The sequence below is a fragment of the Sminthopsis crassicaudata genome, chromosome 1 (genome assembly GCF_048593235.1).
Source record: "Sminthopsis crassicaudata isolate SCR6 chromosome 1, ASM4859323v1, whole genome shotgun sequence".
Taxonomy (NCBI): Eukaryota; Metazoa; Chordata; class Mammalia; order Dasyuromorphia; family Dasyuridae; genus Sminthopsis; species Sminthopsis crassicaudata.
This window is the reverse complement of record NC_133617.1, coordinates 407,193,051-407,209,576: the sequence shown is the minus strand read 5'-3', so window position 1 is coordinate 407,209,576 and position 16,526 is coordinate 407,193,051. Positions and strand designations below refer to the sequence as shown.

Sequence of the window (16,526 nt, the reverse complement as noted above, 5' to 3'; positions counted from 1 at the left end):
TTAAGTCAAATTAAATTCAGTTATAAAGAACAATGGAGGAAGCAAACTAATTCTGCTTTTTTTTTAATCTAATGCCACTTCTGTTAAATATTTTGATGACAACAAGTTGGACAAGCCAGAGAATTTTGTATATATGAGTCAGTCATTTACAGAAAATGAGCTCATAGGCTGCTCAGAAGTAACTACTTGCACAGTTGGTTATTCTGCATTTAGAGGTCAGATTGCTAATATGAACATCCTCCTAAAACTTTTGAGGCAGTGAAGTATTTGAAATATAGCCTCCTTCTTCTTTATAGGATGAGTAGGTAAATATTTTGTTCTGAATAATGATAGAAAATTATCTGTAAATAACTGCTTGTATAACATAAAGTTACATTGTGCATGTGTGTGTGTAAAGCAAATATCTATACTCATCTCTTCTTTTCTTCTTTTTCATTTGTGTTGCAGTGAGGATAAAACTTTAGAATCTGCTGTTGTCAAAATCATTAATCCAGTTGAACAATGTGATACTGGTTTTGAGTTCTGGGAGCCTTCTTCCTCCCTTGTGGCAAAAGAGATTCTTCAGGAGGCGCCTGAGTTAGTCACTGAACAACTGGCTCATCTCCTCAGAGGTGAGAGATTACACTTTCTATTAAATACTGAAAGGCTTAATGGAGTGTTTCTCAATCTGCTCATGCAGAAAGAGTGTGATCCATTCTTTGGTTAACAATCCCTTTAAAGACCACAGGAAGCTTCATAAAAGAAGCAGGGAGTAAAGAGTTTGTTAAAGAGTAACATTATATTGAATATTAAAAATGTGCATTTAAAAATAGGCATGAGGGATCTTTGTTGTTTTGCTAGACAAGAATATTAAATGGAGCTACTGCACAACAGTTGGGGAGCTGAGATAGCTCTTCGGGCTGTTTTCATACCATCCAGGACATTTTTGGGAATGGTATGAGGACACACATACTCTGCAATATGTGTGTGTGTGTGTGTATGGGGTGTCCATGTTTATATGTTTGATTAGTTTTTAATAATAACAGCGCTTCTGTGATATTGTTCAGATGTAAACAGTATGAATATATAATTGTTTGTCCTTTTGTTGTAAATGAATAAATGAAAAATCATTTGTTAAGCACTGTGTTCTAGGCACTGCGCTAAATTCTAGACACGTGAAGATTAGCAAGTAAGACCATCCTTGCCCTCAAGGAGCTTACATTCTATTAAATGAAATCAATGCAGTTATTTTGTATCATCATCTTCTTTGGCAATCTGGTAAAGTCTATGGATACCTTCTCAGAATGAAGAGTTTAAATGAATAAAATAAAAAAATGTATAAAGGATTATAAAGGAAACCAATTATATTAGGAATAAATATCATAAAGAATATTTTGATAGCTCCTCATCAGAATCCATGGCATATAAGAAGTTATTATTAAGTTGTTTTTCAGTTGTGTCCAACTCTTTGTTGACCCTGTTTGGGGTTTTCTTGGGAAAGATACTGGAATACTTTCCATTTCCATCTCCAGCTCATTTTACAGATGAGGAAACTGGGCAAATGGGGTTAAATGATTTGCCCAAGATCACACAACTAACAAGTAACTGAGGCCAGATTTGAACTCCCACAGAGTCAGATATGATTGAAGAATAACTGAACAACAAAAGAGTTGGTGTCAAGAATGTGTTTTTTGTAAGCTATAAAGGGTCATATGAACATGAGATACTAACTTCATGATTATCTTCTACCTATGATGGCTTCAGGCAGTTGGGTCATCAGCCTAGCACCATAAATACTCTACTCTCTAGTGCTTCCTAGTTTCTAGTGCTTTCCAGATTGCCTACTTGTTCATCTAGGGATTGAAATTGGTATCTCTACTTTGACTTGCATGCAGGATATAAAAGGAAGTCATTTCTGCTTCCTTATTTCTCACCTTGTAATTCCTCTTAAAAATTGTACAGCTTGGGGCAACTAGTTGGTGTAGTGTATAGAGCAACAGCCCCGAAGTCAAAAAGACCTGAGTTAACTGAGATACCACTACTGAGACACCACTACACACCTGTCAGATTGGCTAAGATGACAGGTACAAATAATGATGAATGTTGGAGGGGATGTGGGAAAACTGGGACACTGATACATTGTTGGTGGAGTTGTGAAAGAATCCAACCATTCTGGAGAGCAATCTGGAATTATGCCCCAAAAGTTATCAAACTGTGCATACCCTTTGACCCAGCAGCGCTACTACTGGGATTATATCCCAAGGAAATACTAAAGAGTGGAAAGGGACCTGTATGTGCCAAAATGTTTGTGGCAGCTCTTTTTGTTGTAGCTAGAAACTGGAAGTTGAATGGATGTCCATCAATTGGAGAATGATTGGGTAAATTGTGGTATATGAAGGTTATGGAATATTATTGCTCTGTAAGAAATGACCAGCAGGAGGAATACAGAGAGGCTTGGAGAGACTTAAATCAACTGTTGCTGAATGAAATGAGCAGAACCAGAAGATCACTATACACTTCAACAACAATACTGTATGAGGATGTATTCTGATGGAAGTGGAAATCTTCAACATAAAGAAGATCCAACTCACTTCCAGTTGATCAATGATGGACAGAAATAACTACATCCAGAGAAGGAACACTGGGAAGTGAATGTAAATTGTTAGCACTATTGTCTTTCTACCCAGGTTACTTATACCTTCGGAAGCTAATATTTAATGTGCAACAAGAAAATGGTATTTACACACATATATTGTATCTAGGTTATATTGTAACACATGTAAAATGTATGGGATTACCTGCCATCGGGGGGAGGGAGTGGAGGGAGGGAGGGAGGGGATAATTTGGAAAAATGAATTAAAAAAAAAAAAAAGACCTGAGTTAAAATCTGGCTTCACACACCTAACACTTCCTAGCTGTGTGACCCTGGACAAGTCACTTAACCCCAATTGCTTCAGGAAAAAAAATTGTACAGCTTGGAATTGTATTGCTGAATTCTTTTTAGAAATAATTAATAAAAGCAAATGACATTACTATTGATTAATACCAAGGAAGACTTAAAAAAGGAAGTCATAGGATGGACTTTTACATATACATTTAGTAAACTGCTGTATAAGTCCTCTCTCAGGAAAAAGTAGCTAATACTGTAATGCCCCTTTAAATGTTTTAGAACTAATGGCCCTGGTAAACCTGCTATTAAATATTTTGCTGGCTCCAGATCTCCGTAGAAGTGCTGGATGGGAAGACTGTGCCCTTAACTAAACCAAAGAGGGATAATCATTTATCTTTGTGACAGAATCGGGGAAGAAGGCAGTTAGGGATTTCAGGCAAAAGGATAGTAGTGTGATGAAACACAAAATCTGGTGTAGGGAAAATGCTGTAAATAATTTCATATAATAATAACATATATCTCTTTAAGGTTTGTAATCTGCTTTATATATATATATGTATATATTATTTCGTTTTGGCTTCACAAAAACTTATTTTAGAGATGGGAAAACTGAGGCAGATCTTGTCAGGGTCTTACCCAGTGTCACTCAGCATTTTTTTTTTGAGACTGGAGTTTTGAATTCATGTCTTCCTGACACTAAGCCTGGTGTTCTAGCCATTGTGCTCCTAGCAACCACATGTGCTAAGCTAGTCAAATCTTTGGGTTGTTTTGCAAAAAACACACAAACTATTTAGTGGGAGGGAAATGCTACCTTATTTGAGCCTAATTGCTTATCACCAAATTGTAGAAACTGGTTGATCATGTATCAGTGGTGTTTTAGGGTAATTTCTAGTAGGAGCTGAATTAGACAGACTTTAACTCTAGAATTTGATCTATGCTTACATGTATTCCAAAGATGAATAAGGAACAGTTTTCATTGATGCTAGATAACCCACAATAAAGGCTTTTTGTTGTTGTAGACAAGAGTATCATGTTCTTTAATTGAAATGTATTGTTCCCAGATAGATTAAGAGAAAGTAGAACTTTCTCTTCATTTTCAGGGGTGCCAAGAATGCCATGGATCTCCATTTTTAACTAGTCTGGGTCTCAGACAGCAATTTGCCATCACAGCCTTTCCAGATTGGTATTGCCTCCCAGAAATTGTATTCTCCTGGTGAAGCCTTTGTGAACTCAGGGTCACTGAAAGCCATGCAATGATTAGAATAAAAATTATAGTTCTGAAAACGGACCCTGTTTTTCACAAGTCTATTTCCTGAAGAGCCTGGAAGCTAGTTAACTATCTATGAACTCAGAAAGACAGGGGTTCAACTCTTCTCTCTTGGGTGATCTTGGACAAATCACTTGCTTGAAGCAACTCTCTAGACCTGAATTCAGGTGTGCACCTGAATTGACAGAAGTAACACTTTGGGAGTTCTCCATGTTGATGAAATCCTAGGCCTAATATTTATTCCAATCCTTTTCACAAGGTATGTGCTTGGAAACTCTGGCTTTTTGCAACTCTGTAGACAGAATGATAGAATAACAATACAAAATATAAAGAATAATAATTATTATTTATGGGGTGCTTGGCAAAATGCTTTCCTCACAGTAGTTCTAGGAGGTAGAAGTACAAATATGATTACCCACATTTTAGACATAGAGAGTCTGAGAAGTCAGGTGGTTTACTCAGGATCATACAGTGACGTTCTATATCTAAATCCTAGTCTTCTAACTATAAGCTGTGTCTTTTTTGACTCCCCCAAAAATGTAGTTTACATTTTTAGAGAAATAGATATATTAATGGCCCTCAAAAGGTTTCTTCTCTAAATAATTTCCTTAATAGTTTTCACAGATATAACAATATCAATAACACCTAACATTTACATAGTGCTTATTATATGTTAGGCCAGTTCTAAGTGCTTTCTTTACAAATATTACCTCATTTGACCCTCACAACAATAATGGGAGGTAGATGCATTCCCTTTTTTTTCAGATGAAGAAACTGAGGCACATTGAGACTAAGTGAATTGTCCAAAATCATACAGCTAGTAAACATCTATGACCATATTTGTTCTTAGGACTTTCTAACACCAGGTCTGGTACTCTATTCACTGTCAAAGAATGCAGTGACTGTTGTGTCTCTATTGGGCTATTTCATTAAAAAATGACTGTTAAAATTGCTGTGCATCTGTCACTATAATTTGTTTGAATGAATTAAGCTAAATTGAATTTTTCAACATGTAAATTTTTCATTTTTTTAAAAATAATTGTTCTATGTTAAATAATAGCTGGCAGTTGTATAGCCAGAACAGGAATTTTCCCATAATGCCAGAGAATAAATTGAGGCTTAGAAAAATTATTTGACTTTGGCTTCAATTGAGTTGAAAAGGTGTTTAAGTGCTATGTTCAGTTCTTTGCATTTGGTAATATAAATATTAAACTGTCCCTGACCTTAAAAACTTATATTCTATTGGGGATGGGGGTGAGAGGGGAGGGGTGTTACAGGTAAGAATGGGAGGGAAATAAAAGGAAAGATCATTAACAACTTGAGGGAATTGAGATGCTCCAGTGAGGAAGCTGAGGTTACTAAAATGTTGAAGTAAGAAGAAAGAGCACTTCAAGGACCATAAAGACTAGAGATAAAATCTTACATATGAGGAATGGCTAGTAGAGTGGTTTGCCACAGATGCAGAGTACAAGAATAGCAATAACATAAAATGTCTTGTCTTGTACAGATGTTTAACGCATGCTTACTGAATTTATCCAGTTGCATAAAAACATACTGATCATAAGTGGTATGGTCAGGATTAGAACAAGGTTGTTTCCCCCTTTCTACTTTACTTCTCTTCTTATTTTAGTAATTTCCTGGTTAATTCCTTTCAATTGCAGATATTTTCTTGGCAGGGCTAGCTGCAGATGTGATTGCAATGTAATTTTTAAAACTCCCAAACTTTGGTGGTCTCCAACTGTTTTGGAAAGAAGAAGGAAGCAAGCATTTATTAAGCACCTACTATGCGTGAATCACTATGCTTCACTTTTGCAAATATTATCTCATTTGATCCTCATAATAACCTTGGAAGGTAGATGCTACCATTATCCTAATTGTGTAATTGAAGAAACTAAGGCAGAAAGAGATGAAGTTACCCAGATTACATAGCTATTAAGGGGTGGGTAATATTTGAATTCAGGTCTCTCTTGACTTTAAGGTCAACACTCTATTTACTGCATTTCATAGATGACATACTCATTTAAAATTGTTTATGTTAACAGATATATATATTTTATGTGACTTGCATATAGAAGGCACTAAATGTGAGATTGAATTGAATCAACTTTGGCTAAAACATTAGATGTTGGGAAAGAGGTTTGCCTAGACTATCGTAGTTGTGTGATCTTGGATCAGTCACTTAAGTTCTCTCAAACTCACTTTCCCCATCTGCAAAGTAAAGATCATAATTGTGCCTATCTCATAGAATTGTGAAGATGAAAGGATATAAATATCAGCTAGTAAGGTTAACTATTACCATTTCATATGGGCTGAAAGTTCAAATTAATTCAGTCTAGACATTAATTTTATGTTCTTTTATGTCAATTTTATGTTAATTTTTTATTTTAAAAAATTTCCTTTATGACACTTTAATCCCCTTCCAACAAATGGCAACATGACCCCAAGCAATGGCCTTTTAGTACAACCTGCTCTGAAAAGCCACATCATTATTAGAAGAAGAAAAAGGGGGAGGAAGAGGAGAGAAAGAAGGAAGGAAGGGAAAAAAGAAAGAAGGAAAAGAGGAAGAAAAAGAAAAAGAAAGAATATGAGGGTTCCATTGACCTAAAGCTGATGCTTGTTTTTGCCCTGGGTTTATGCCAAAAGCAAACAATTATAAAACCTGAGCCAGTATTATTTTATTTCCCAAGAGATATTCATATGAGGATTGTTGCCAAATGCAAGATCTATTAAATTGCTGAATCATTACAAATGTCTTTTTTAAATTAATTTTTTAGTAGGAACCAGTTGGAAATGATGAGGTTCAGATCAGTGATTATGAAGTACTTTGGGTCAAGACATTTCTGGGAATAAACTGCAACTCACATAGATTGTGTGTGAGACCTTAGAGCATACCAAAATGGAAGCCAGCATATGGTACATGTGGCTGTACTCTGTAGAAGAGAGACAGTGACAGTGTCTGACATTTACATTATTGGTATTAAAAAAAAACCCATATTAAACCTTTTGGAATAGGTCTAGTTCCTTCTGTTAGTGTGATGACACATTTAATAAAGAGAAGTAATGTTATTGTTTTAGTAGCTTGAATTAGCAACATCAAAAACATCCTTTTATGGAGGTCAGCTCAGCAAGGAACAATGCCAGATTTTTTCAAGCTCTCTCTTGCCAGGAAAGTGAATCACTCTTATTCCAAAATGGTCACAAAGTTCAATTGAAGTGTGTTTTCAGTTGTTGATTTTCTGTGGAGGGTTTTAGGTGTGAGGGGAAAAGGATAATTTTCTGTGATCATAAACCTAAACAGCTTTTTCAGCTTTAAAATAATTGTTTTGTTTTGTTTTTCTGAATTAGAGAGTCAAAGCTTTCCTAAAAGCTATATATTCTAGTTTTTTGAGCGTGTTAAAGATTTGGGAAAGGGTTTCTCCCTCTGTCTCTCTCTTTCTCTCACTTTCTCCCTTCCTTCCTTCCTTCCTTCCTTCCTTCCTTCCTTCCTTCCTTCCTTCCTTCCTTCCTTCCTTCCTTCCTTCCTTCCTTCCTTCCTTCCTTCCTTCCTTCCTTCCTTCCTTCCTTCCTTCCTTCCTTCCTTCCTTCCTTCCTTTTAAGTCTGAAGTGACCTAAATTTTCATTCTATTTCTGTCTTCCTTTTCTTCTGTATCCCTTTCTCCTTCTATCCCCCTTTTCTTTCTCTCTCCCTTTCCTTCTCTCCTTCTCTATTCTTTTTCCAATATCTCCCTTACTTCCTGTAAAGTTTAATCTTTTCTAAGAGTTAGGAATTTTTTTCAAGGTTGTTAAGGCCTTGAATAAGAGAATCCCTTTTTATCCCCTGGAAGACTGAACTAAGTGAAATTCATTTTCTCTCTCTCTCTCTCTCTCTCTCTCTCTCTCTCTCTCTCTCTCTCTCTCTCTCTCTCTCTCTCTCTCTCTCTCTCTCTTTCTCTCTCTCTCTCATTCTCTTGTTCTCTCTCTCTCTCTTTCTCTCTCTCTCATTCTCTTGTTCTCTCTCTCGCTCTTTCTCTCTCTCTCATTCTCTTGTTCTCTCTCTCTCTCTTTCTCTCTCTCTCGTTCTCTCTTTCTCTCTTGTTCTCTCTCTCTCGTTCTCTCTCTCTCGTTCTCTCTCTCTCTCATTCTCTCGTTCTCTCTCTCGTTCTCTTTCTCTCTCTCTCTCTCTCTCTCTCTCTCTCTCTCTCTCTCTCTCTCTCTCTCTCTTTCTCTCTCTCTTAAAGGTAGCTATTTTAGGATTTCGAGATTGTTAAGACTTTGAATAAGGGGAAGATCTCTTTTTATGTCCTGAGAGAGTGAACACAGTTAATTATTATTTTTTTCTCCCTACATCCTCTTTTCAAAAAAAATAGGGTTTTTTTTTTTTAGCTTTTTAAGATGAAAAACTTGAATAAGTTGGGGGGAAGGGAGGTTGACCTTATTTTTTTTTTTTTGCTTCTTAGAGCTAATTTTTTCTTTTTTATATCTCTCTTCCCTTTCCCCCCTCCCTCTTTCCCTTTCTCCCTTCTTTCCTTTCTCTCTCTCTTTTTCACACTCCCCCCTCAAGTATGAAAGCCTGATCCCCGGTGGATTAGGCAAAAATTTCTAAATATCTCCCCCTCCCCACTTTTTTTCATGCAGAAGATGCCTTTACTATACTTGATATTTTTCCCAAACAAATTCTGTTTTCATTAAATCATGTTTAATATTAATGTGCTGCTTTTGCTTTTGGCAAAAGTGGTGTTTCACTCCATTCTTTTAAATAAAAAATGGAAGAGTCAATTTGGAAAATGTGGCATGATGGGTGTTACTCATGCTATTAGAATTTCTATTATTCTCATTAGTATCCACAACCTATAAACGACAAGTGGAAGGTGAATTGTTATGGTACAATTTGAGGGTACATCTGTGTAGACATAAGCATCTTAGAATGTCAAGAATCCCCTGGGAGTAGAGCCTGTTTGCTATCCAAAAACAGATTGTTGATGCTAAGAGGTATCTTTGGCTGATAGATTTCCCAATTTTGTTGTTTAACTAAGTCTGTTGCCAAATGCGCTCTTGGCACACATTGATATGGAAGGAAACTCTAGATAAAGTATAACTTAGGATATAGTTTTGTTTTTCTATTCAGACAAAAAAAGTATGGATATATCCTGATTATTTGGATAATAGAGGCTTAAAACCCTTTACCAGTAAACAAAACTAGCATATGACTTAACATATTATTATCGATATTTTAAAAAATTTATTTCAGACAATCATCTCCTCAGAGGTAGTGTGATATAGAGGACAGAAAACAACCTCAAAATTAAGAATACCAGAGTTTAAGTCATACAAGTAATTCAGGTGGACTGTGTGACCCTGGGTAAGGTGTCCTAGGCATCCCCAGGAGACTCCTGAGTTATAGAATAGTTGCTGATCTATATTGGTTGAGGGAGTTTCCTTACTGGGAGTGCTTTATACAAGTGAAACTGTAGGTTGATTCTAAGGGGGAAAATCATATCTTATCTTCAGTTCAGTCAACTTTTAGCCAAATACCCTAGAGCCCAAGTCCATACACTGTTAATCTTATTGAATCTTATTGTGGAATACTAGTGTCAAGTAGGACTCCTGGAGTCATGGTTACATATCTACTTAGAATAGATCCCAAACCAAGGGAATTGCTTGAATTTTATATTTGATATAAACTTAGAAATCAAAAATTGATTTCATATTGTACTGGGAGAATAGAAAAGGGAGATGTAGAATTGTGTTAATTTTATGCCATTAAAAAGGCAAGAAGAAGCTTTTACAGTGGAAAGGGAGAAGGGAATGGAAGGGGGAATGAGATAATCTTACTCTCATTAGAATTGGCTCAAAGAGGAAATAACTTACATGCTCAATTGGGTCTAGAACTCCATCTTATCCTGAAAGAAAATGGAAGGGGAAGAGGATACAGGGAGGGAGGAGGTTGATAGAAGAGGAGAAGGGGATGGTCAATAGCAAAATACTTTTGAGGCCAGGATGAAACGAGTGAGAAAATAGAATAAATGGGGGTTACAGTTAGCAATAGTAATTGAGAAAATAATTTTGAAGTGGGGATTTCTCTGATGAAGGCCTCATTTCTCAAATGTTTGGGAACTGAGTTAAATTTATTATTTTTTTTAAAAGGAGTCATTCCCCAATTGATGAATTATTAAAAGTTATGAACTATGCCCCAAAAGCTATAAAATCGTGCATATCCTTTGACTTAACAATATTACTACTAGGCATGAATCCCTAAAACAACAACAAAAAGAAAAGAAAAGAAAAGAAAAGGATCTATATGTGCAAAAATATTTAGAGTAGCTCTTTTTTCAGGGTAAATAATTGGAAACTGAGGGTATTCTCATCAGTTGGGGAGTGGCTGAATAAATTGTAATAAGTGATTATGATTGAATACTATTGTTCTCTGGGAAATGATGAGCAGGATGCTCTCAGAAAAACCTGGAAAGTCCTTCATGAACTCAAGCAAAGTAAAATGTACTATGTAATAGCAATGTTGCAGGATGATCGGCTATGAATTTCCTATGAACCTAGAAAATTTTTTTTATACTAATCAACAAATATACAAATGAAGCACACAGTCTCTGTGAGCTATAACATTTTACTTTTAGTCATTGACAGCTGGTATTCTCAGCAATATAGTGATCCACAACTACTCTGAAGGATGAAAAATGATGAAAATGCTAGCCATCACTAGATTGAGGTATGATTGAATCTGAATACAAATTAAAGCATACTTTTAAAAAAAACCTTTATTTTATTGGGGGTTTTGGGGAAAGAGATCTCATTTTCTTTCATAACATGATTTTTAGGGAAATTACCTGACATCTGCTTTCTTAAAGGGGGGAAGTGAGGACAGGGAGGAAGAGAGAATCTGGAACTCAAAATTTTAAAACCAAATATAAAAAATTTGTTTTATATATAACAAAAGAAAATAAAATTATTAAATAAATAATTTTAAAAAATCTATCTCATAAAGTAAAATATTTATTAGTCTCCTCCCCCCAAAAAAGAGGCTGATTTGGAGTCACAAAGCTTAGTTTCTAATTCCTGATTCTACCATTTACTACCTGTGTTATTATGGACCAACTATTTAACTTCCCTGGATCTTGATTTTCTCATCTATAATATGGCAGAATAGGAGTTGTTGACCTCTACCTTTTCTTTTATATTTAAGCCTTTGATACACTGACCCAAATTTCAAATGAACATAATTTCTTGTTTGAGTCTGAAAACACAAAATGGTGTTCATCTATCAAGCATTTATTATAAACAATATGCTAAGCACTTTATTGGTGCTTGTATCATTTTTTCAACTGTATCCAACTCTTCATGACTCTGTTTTGGAATTTTCTTGGCAGAGATATTGGAGTGGTTTGCTATTACTTCTCCAATTCATTTTACAGATGAGGAAACTGAGGTAAACAGGATTAATTCACTTACTCAGGATCACACAACTAGTAAGTATCTGAGATCAGATTCACACTCAGGAAGATTTACCTTCCTGACTCCAAACCTGGTATTGTATCCATTGTGCCACATAGCTGTCCCCTCTGCTTGGTGCTAAGGAAGAGACCAAAGAAAAAAAAGAGAGAGAGTATTCCTGTGCTTAAAATCTATGTCTCTGGTTTTAGATTCATCATAACATGAGTTCTTAAATATATGACATATTATAAATGTTAAAGATGAAGTTGTTTTCTTAGTTTTACTATCAGGGAAAAGGTAAAATGGATAGAATTTTCCCAAGGTCCTAGAAAATTTTTTATACCAATCAACAATATACAAATGAAGCACACAGTCTCTGTGAGCTATAACATTTTACTTTTAGTCATTGACAGCTGGTAAAAACAACCAACAGCTGGTAACATTGTCAGCTGTCTTTGTCACTCAGAGAAGATTCTGGCAATGAATGGAGACAATTCTCAACTTAATAATTTCTTGGCTATGTTATCCTGGGCAAGTCACACAACTCCTCAGTGCTTTGAGCAACTCTCTTAAGAGCATAAATTACAGAGAACACAATAATCTGCCTTTATAGAGGGAGATTCTTACCTGGGAGCTCCTTATATCAATGAAATCACAGATCCCACCCTTATCCCTTTGCCTTTTGTTAGTAATAGCAAAGAATCTCAATTTACTTCGCCTTGTAGGCAAAGTAGTTTTCAAAAATGATAGCTCTCCTTCAGACAGTGCTGTTAAAAGTCCAATTATGTTGTCACTTGCTCATGGTCACATGAGTATAAGTGCAGAGCTAGATTTCAGCTCCTGTGAATCTTACTTCCCCTCAACATTCTATTATTCCATGGTCTCAGTCTAGATGGATGGTAATACAGATCTCTATTAGGTTATTAGCAGTGGGAGTAGACAGAAAAAGATGGAGATTTTAGGAGTTATAAATATTGTTTTCCCATTTAGAAACATCAGGTTTAACTTTATTAAATCCCCTGATTTTTCTTTCCAATTTATCTTTTCATGCTTCTTTCGCATCTTGTATTTGAAAAACAAATTTTCTTTTCAGTTTTGGTCTTTTCATAAGGAATGCTTGAAAGTTCTCTGTTTCATAGAATATTTACTTTTCCCTTGAAGGATTATGCTCAGTTTTATTTGGTAGGTGATTCTTGTTTGTAATTCTAGCTCTTTTGCCCTTTAGAATATCATATTCTGAGCCCTCTACTCCTTTAATGTAGGAGCTGCTAAATCTTAACTATGAATTGTTTTTAGATCCTTGCAGTATTTTCTCCTTTATCTGAAAGATCTGCAATTTGGCTATAATATTCCTGGGAATTTTCATTTTGGAATTTCAGAGGTAATCAGTAGATTCTTTTGTTTTTTTTCCTCAGGCTGGGATTAAGTGACTTGCCCAGGGTCACACAGCTAGGAAGTGTTACAGTAGATTCTTTCAATTTCTATTTTACCCTCTGGTTTTAGAATATCAGCCTAGTCTTCCTTGATAATTTCTTAAATTTTGATGTCAGAACTTTCTGATTGTTGTTGGTTCTTTTTCCAGAACATTTCTTGACTTTTAATTCTGTTAAAATGGGATTCTATCCAGGATGGAGGGGGCACTTTCCTAAATTTCAGGTTTTTTTGTGCAACTGTTTTCTGAGATAATTTTGAGGATCTGTAAGATTTTTGGCTCTTCTAAGGTGATATGATCTAGGGAGAGGTGTGTTTGGTGCTCTCCTGTACTGTGCAGTGTTTGTGAGTGACCACAAGTACTCTTTCAACCCTGGAATTGTGACCAGGATCCCTGGTCTCCTGTGGCTACAACCTCTGCTATGCTAGTGTTTCCCCTTACACTGAGATTAAAACCCAGGATTATAAATTGGATTCAAGTACAAACAATGTAACAGAATTCTGCTCCCGGTGCCAGCAAAGGGATCCATGTAAATCTCCTTCTGACCCACTGTCTTATCTCTTCACTGTCTGTGGGCTGAGAGAAACTTCCACTGCTGAACAGATTCAGTAGTCCCAATGCTGATTCTTATTTTGCAGGAGCAGGATCTGTGCTGGTACAACCTACTCTGGATTGCACTCCTCTCTCACCTTAATGCAACAGACCTTTCCTGCTGATTCTTCTAAGTTATCTTAGACTGGAAAATTGGTTCACTCTGTCTTTTTATGGATTCTGCCACTCAATAATTTGCTTATAGAGTCATTATTTAAAGATATTTGAAGGAGTTTGTGAGAGAACTCAGTCAGTCGCTGCCTTCACTCAAAAATCTTAGCTCTCCTCCCTGATTAGACCCTTTTGTAGGAGTTCCCACATTTCATAGCCAAGACATCTCCAAATGCCTTGAATATTTTGGTAACTCAGCAGTAGGAATAGAGAGGACTCAGGGTACACATTAGGGTACACATTTACAAGACTTAAATATGGAAAAAGATTTGTTACAGTAGACTATGGCTCTAGCAGAGTTAGAGATAAGTTGCAGTAGGATACTGCAGCTCTCCAAATTTATATCCATTTTGGGGTATGATAGCTCCAAAGAAAATTGCTTAACTTTTCTCTTTTGTAGAAGAAATGTCCTAACTTTAATCCATTTGGAATTTGTGATGCTGGTGTTAGAGGTTTCCTTTTCAAGAATTCCAAGATGATGATTGTTGGGGATCAAGGTGTCATATGCTACCTTGTTTCCTCATCTATGTTCTGGGATCATGGCATACTGTAATTAGTTGAGGAGGGTGAGAATGTGAGACTGTAATGTTTTTCACTGTACTTAAAGTTGACTAACCAAAATGTTGTGGAAGATCTAATGTATGTTTCCAAATACTATGAGGCTAGGTGGGGCAAGATGGACACTTACCTATAAATTTTTCAGGTATGAAATCAATTAAAATTACTTCAATATTCAAGACAATAGCAATGTATATAGATATGAATTATAACAGGTGGTTCTGCCTCTTAAATTGTTTGGCAAGTGCCAGGAAAATGGGGCTTTGGTTTGGTTGTTCTCTAAGAGTGAATATCAAAGATCTTTAAAGACACTTTATTCTTCCACTTATAAATTTAGTTTTTTTAGGACTCGACATTATAAAGGAAATATTAGCTTAATGAAGGTTATGTGTGTGCCATATACTTTTTTTAAGAGGAAGGGAATGATCTCTTCTTCCTCAAATGACAAGAATAGCATGACATTTAATTGGTGCTACCTGAAGTTCCTTAATCAATTTGTCATCCAAATAATAATTCAGGTAAAGCACTTTGCAGACTTGAAAGCTCCTGGGTTACTTGTCAGGCCATGTAGATATTACACCAGGGAAGTTGTGAATTCTCCCAACCTGGAGTTATTTGACAATAGGTTCCCAAGAGCTCTAGTAGAAGAGAACTCAGCCATCTAGTTCAACTGTCTCTGTTTTCAAATGAGGACACTGAGTCCCAGAGAAGGGAAACTTCCTTGCTTAAGGTCATAAAGGGAGAAAATTCAGCAGTCTCAATTAGAACCTAGGCCCACTGAATCAGGCTGCTCTACCTTTCATTAGGCCATTTTCCTTGAGGCAACTTGATATAGTGGGTAGAGCCCTAGACTTGGAATAAGGAAACCTGACTAGGCATTTATTAACTATACAAGTAAGTCATTTAAGATCTCTGTGCCTCAATTTCCTCATCTATAAAATGTGGGACTGGATTCAAAGATTTTCAAGGTCTCTTTCAAAAATAAATCTATGAGTTTCAGCCCTTTTGTTTTCTGACTATATGACTACCAAAATTTAAAAAAAAAATCATGGATTTCCATCCCCTCTCTGCCAAGATTCTAATATGCACAAATATCCCTTCAAATGGATAAGTAACCTGTCATAAAGATAATTTTCATAAAGTAAATAGCACAACCAAGTTGAATGGACAGGGTTAAGGGTTTGGTTTGAATCCTGGCACCATTATTTACTGTTTACTGTACCTTCCCAGAGCGTCAAACATAGGGGTGGACAAGCCATACTCTAAGATCTCTTTTTGCTCTAATTTTACCATATAATTAGCAAAGGGGATCAAAACTCACCTTTTAAAATAATTTTTTTTTTTTTTTGTTACTAGTTGTCAAGCCCCAGGACAAAAAAAAAAAAAAAAAAAAAAAAGCAGACAGGGCCTTGTGTTCCCCTAGTGGAGGTAAAGGAAAGAAAGAAAAAGTTTATAAACTAATGAGGATGATGAACCAGAAAGAAGTAAATATATATATATATATATATATATATATATATATATATATATATATATATATATGTATATATATCTTTGACAAAGTTGGGAAACATTAATCAGTCCACACTTCATGGATATCTTTTTCTTCTCACAATATTAAACCGCCTCTGCCCATCATGTACTCAGAACTTTTCAAGGTACTTTTTACATACATAATCTCATTTGAGTTTCATCTCAGTCTAGAAAATTAATCAACCAATGAGCACTTATTAAATCTACTTAAATTAATGCGCATTATTTAGCTGGGTCTATTGTGCTTGAATCCATAACTTCTTAATTATAAGCCTTAGTTAAGTTGGTGTGAAATGAACTTTGGCAGATTGCTCATTCAGGAGATGGCTCTTCAATGCTATCTTGAAAAGGAGCTTTTAATTAATTAATCTTTAATTTTTTTAAATTCAAGTTCAGAATTAAAGGTGGAGAGAGGAGGAGAAGATGATGATGTGACTCAAAAAGAAGTTCTCAAACTCTACTCAGTTGCGTTGCAGTATTTAAAAGCAGTGTCTCTTTCATTTCAGGGAGTATTCTTTTCAGCTGGATGTCCATGGAATCTGAAAAGATGACAGAGAAACAGGAAGAAATTCTTTCCATTCTGGAAGAAAAATTTCCTGATTTGCCTCCAAGAGAAGACATTATCAGTGTTCTGCAAGAGACCCAGTGCAGTGCTCAGGGTAGGTGTTGACATCATGCAGACA

General features: G+C 35.8%; 1 protein-coding gene across 2 annotated transcripts in view; it reads left to right on the top strand.

Moving 5' to 3' along the window:
• Positions 1-486: 486 nt before the first annotated feature.
• Positions 487-16,526, top strand: part of PRUNE2 (prune homolog 2 with BCH domain) — a 226,761-nt gene continuing 210,721 nt past the window's right edge. For both annotated transcript variants that reach the window (XM_074280101.1, XM_074280100.1), the window contains exons 1-2: positions 487-611; positions 16,350-16,502. In XM_074280101.1, coding sequence (XP_074136202.1) covers positions 16,370-16,502 — 133 coding nt within the window. In that variant the 5' untranslated portion in view covers positions 487-611; positions 16,350-16,369. The remainder of the gene's footprint in view (positions 612-16,349; positions 16,503-16,526) is intronic.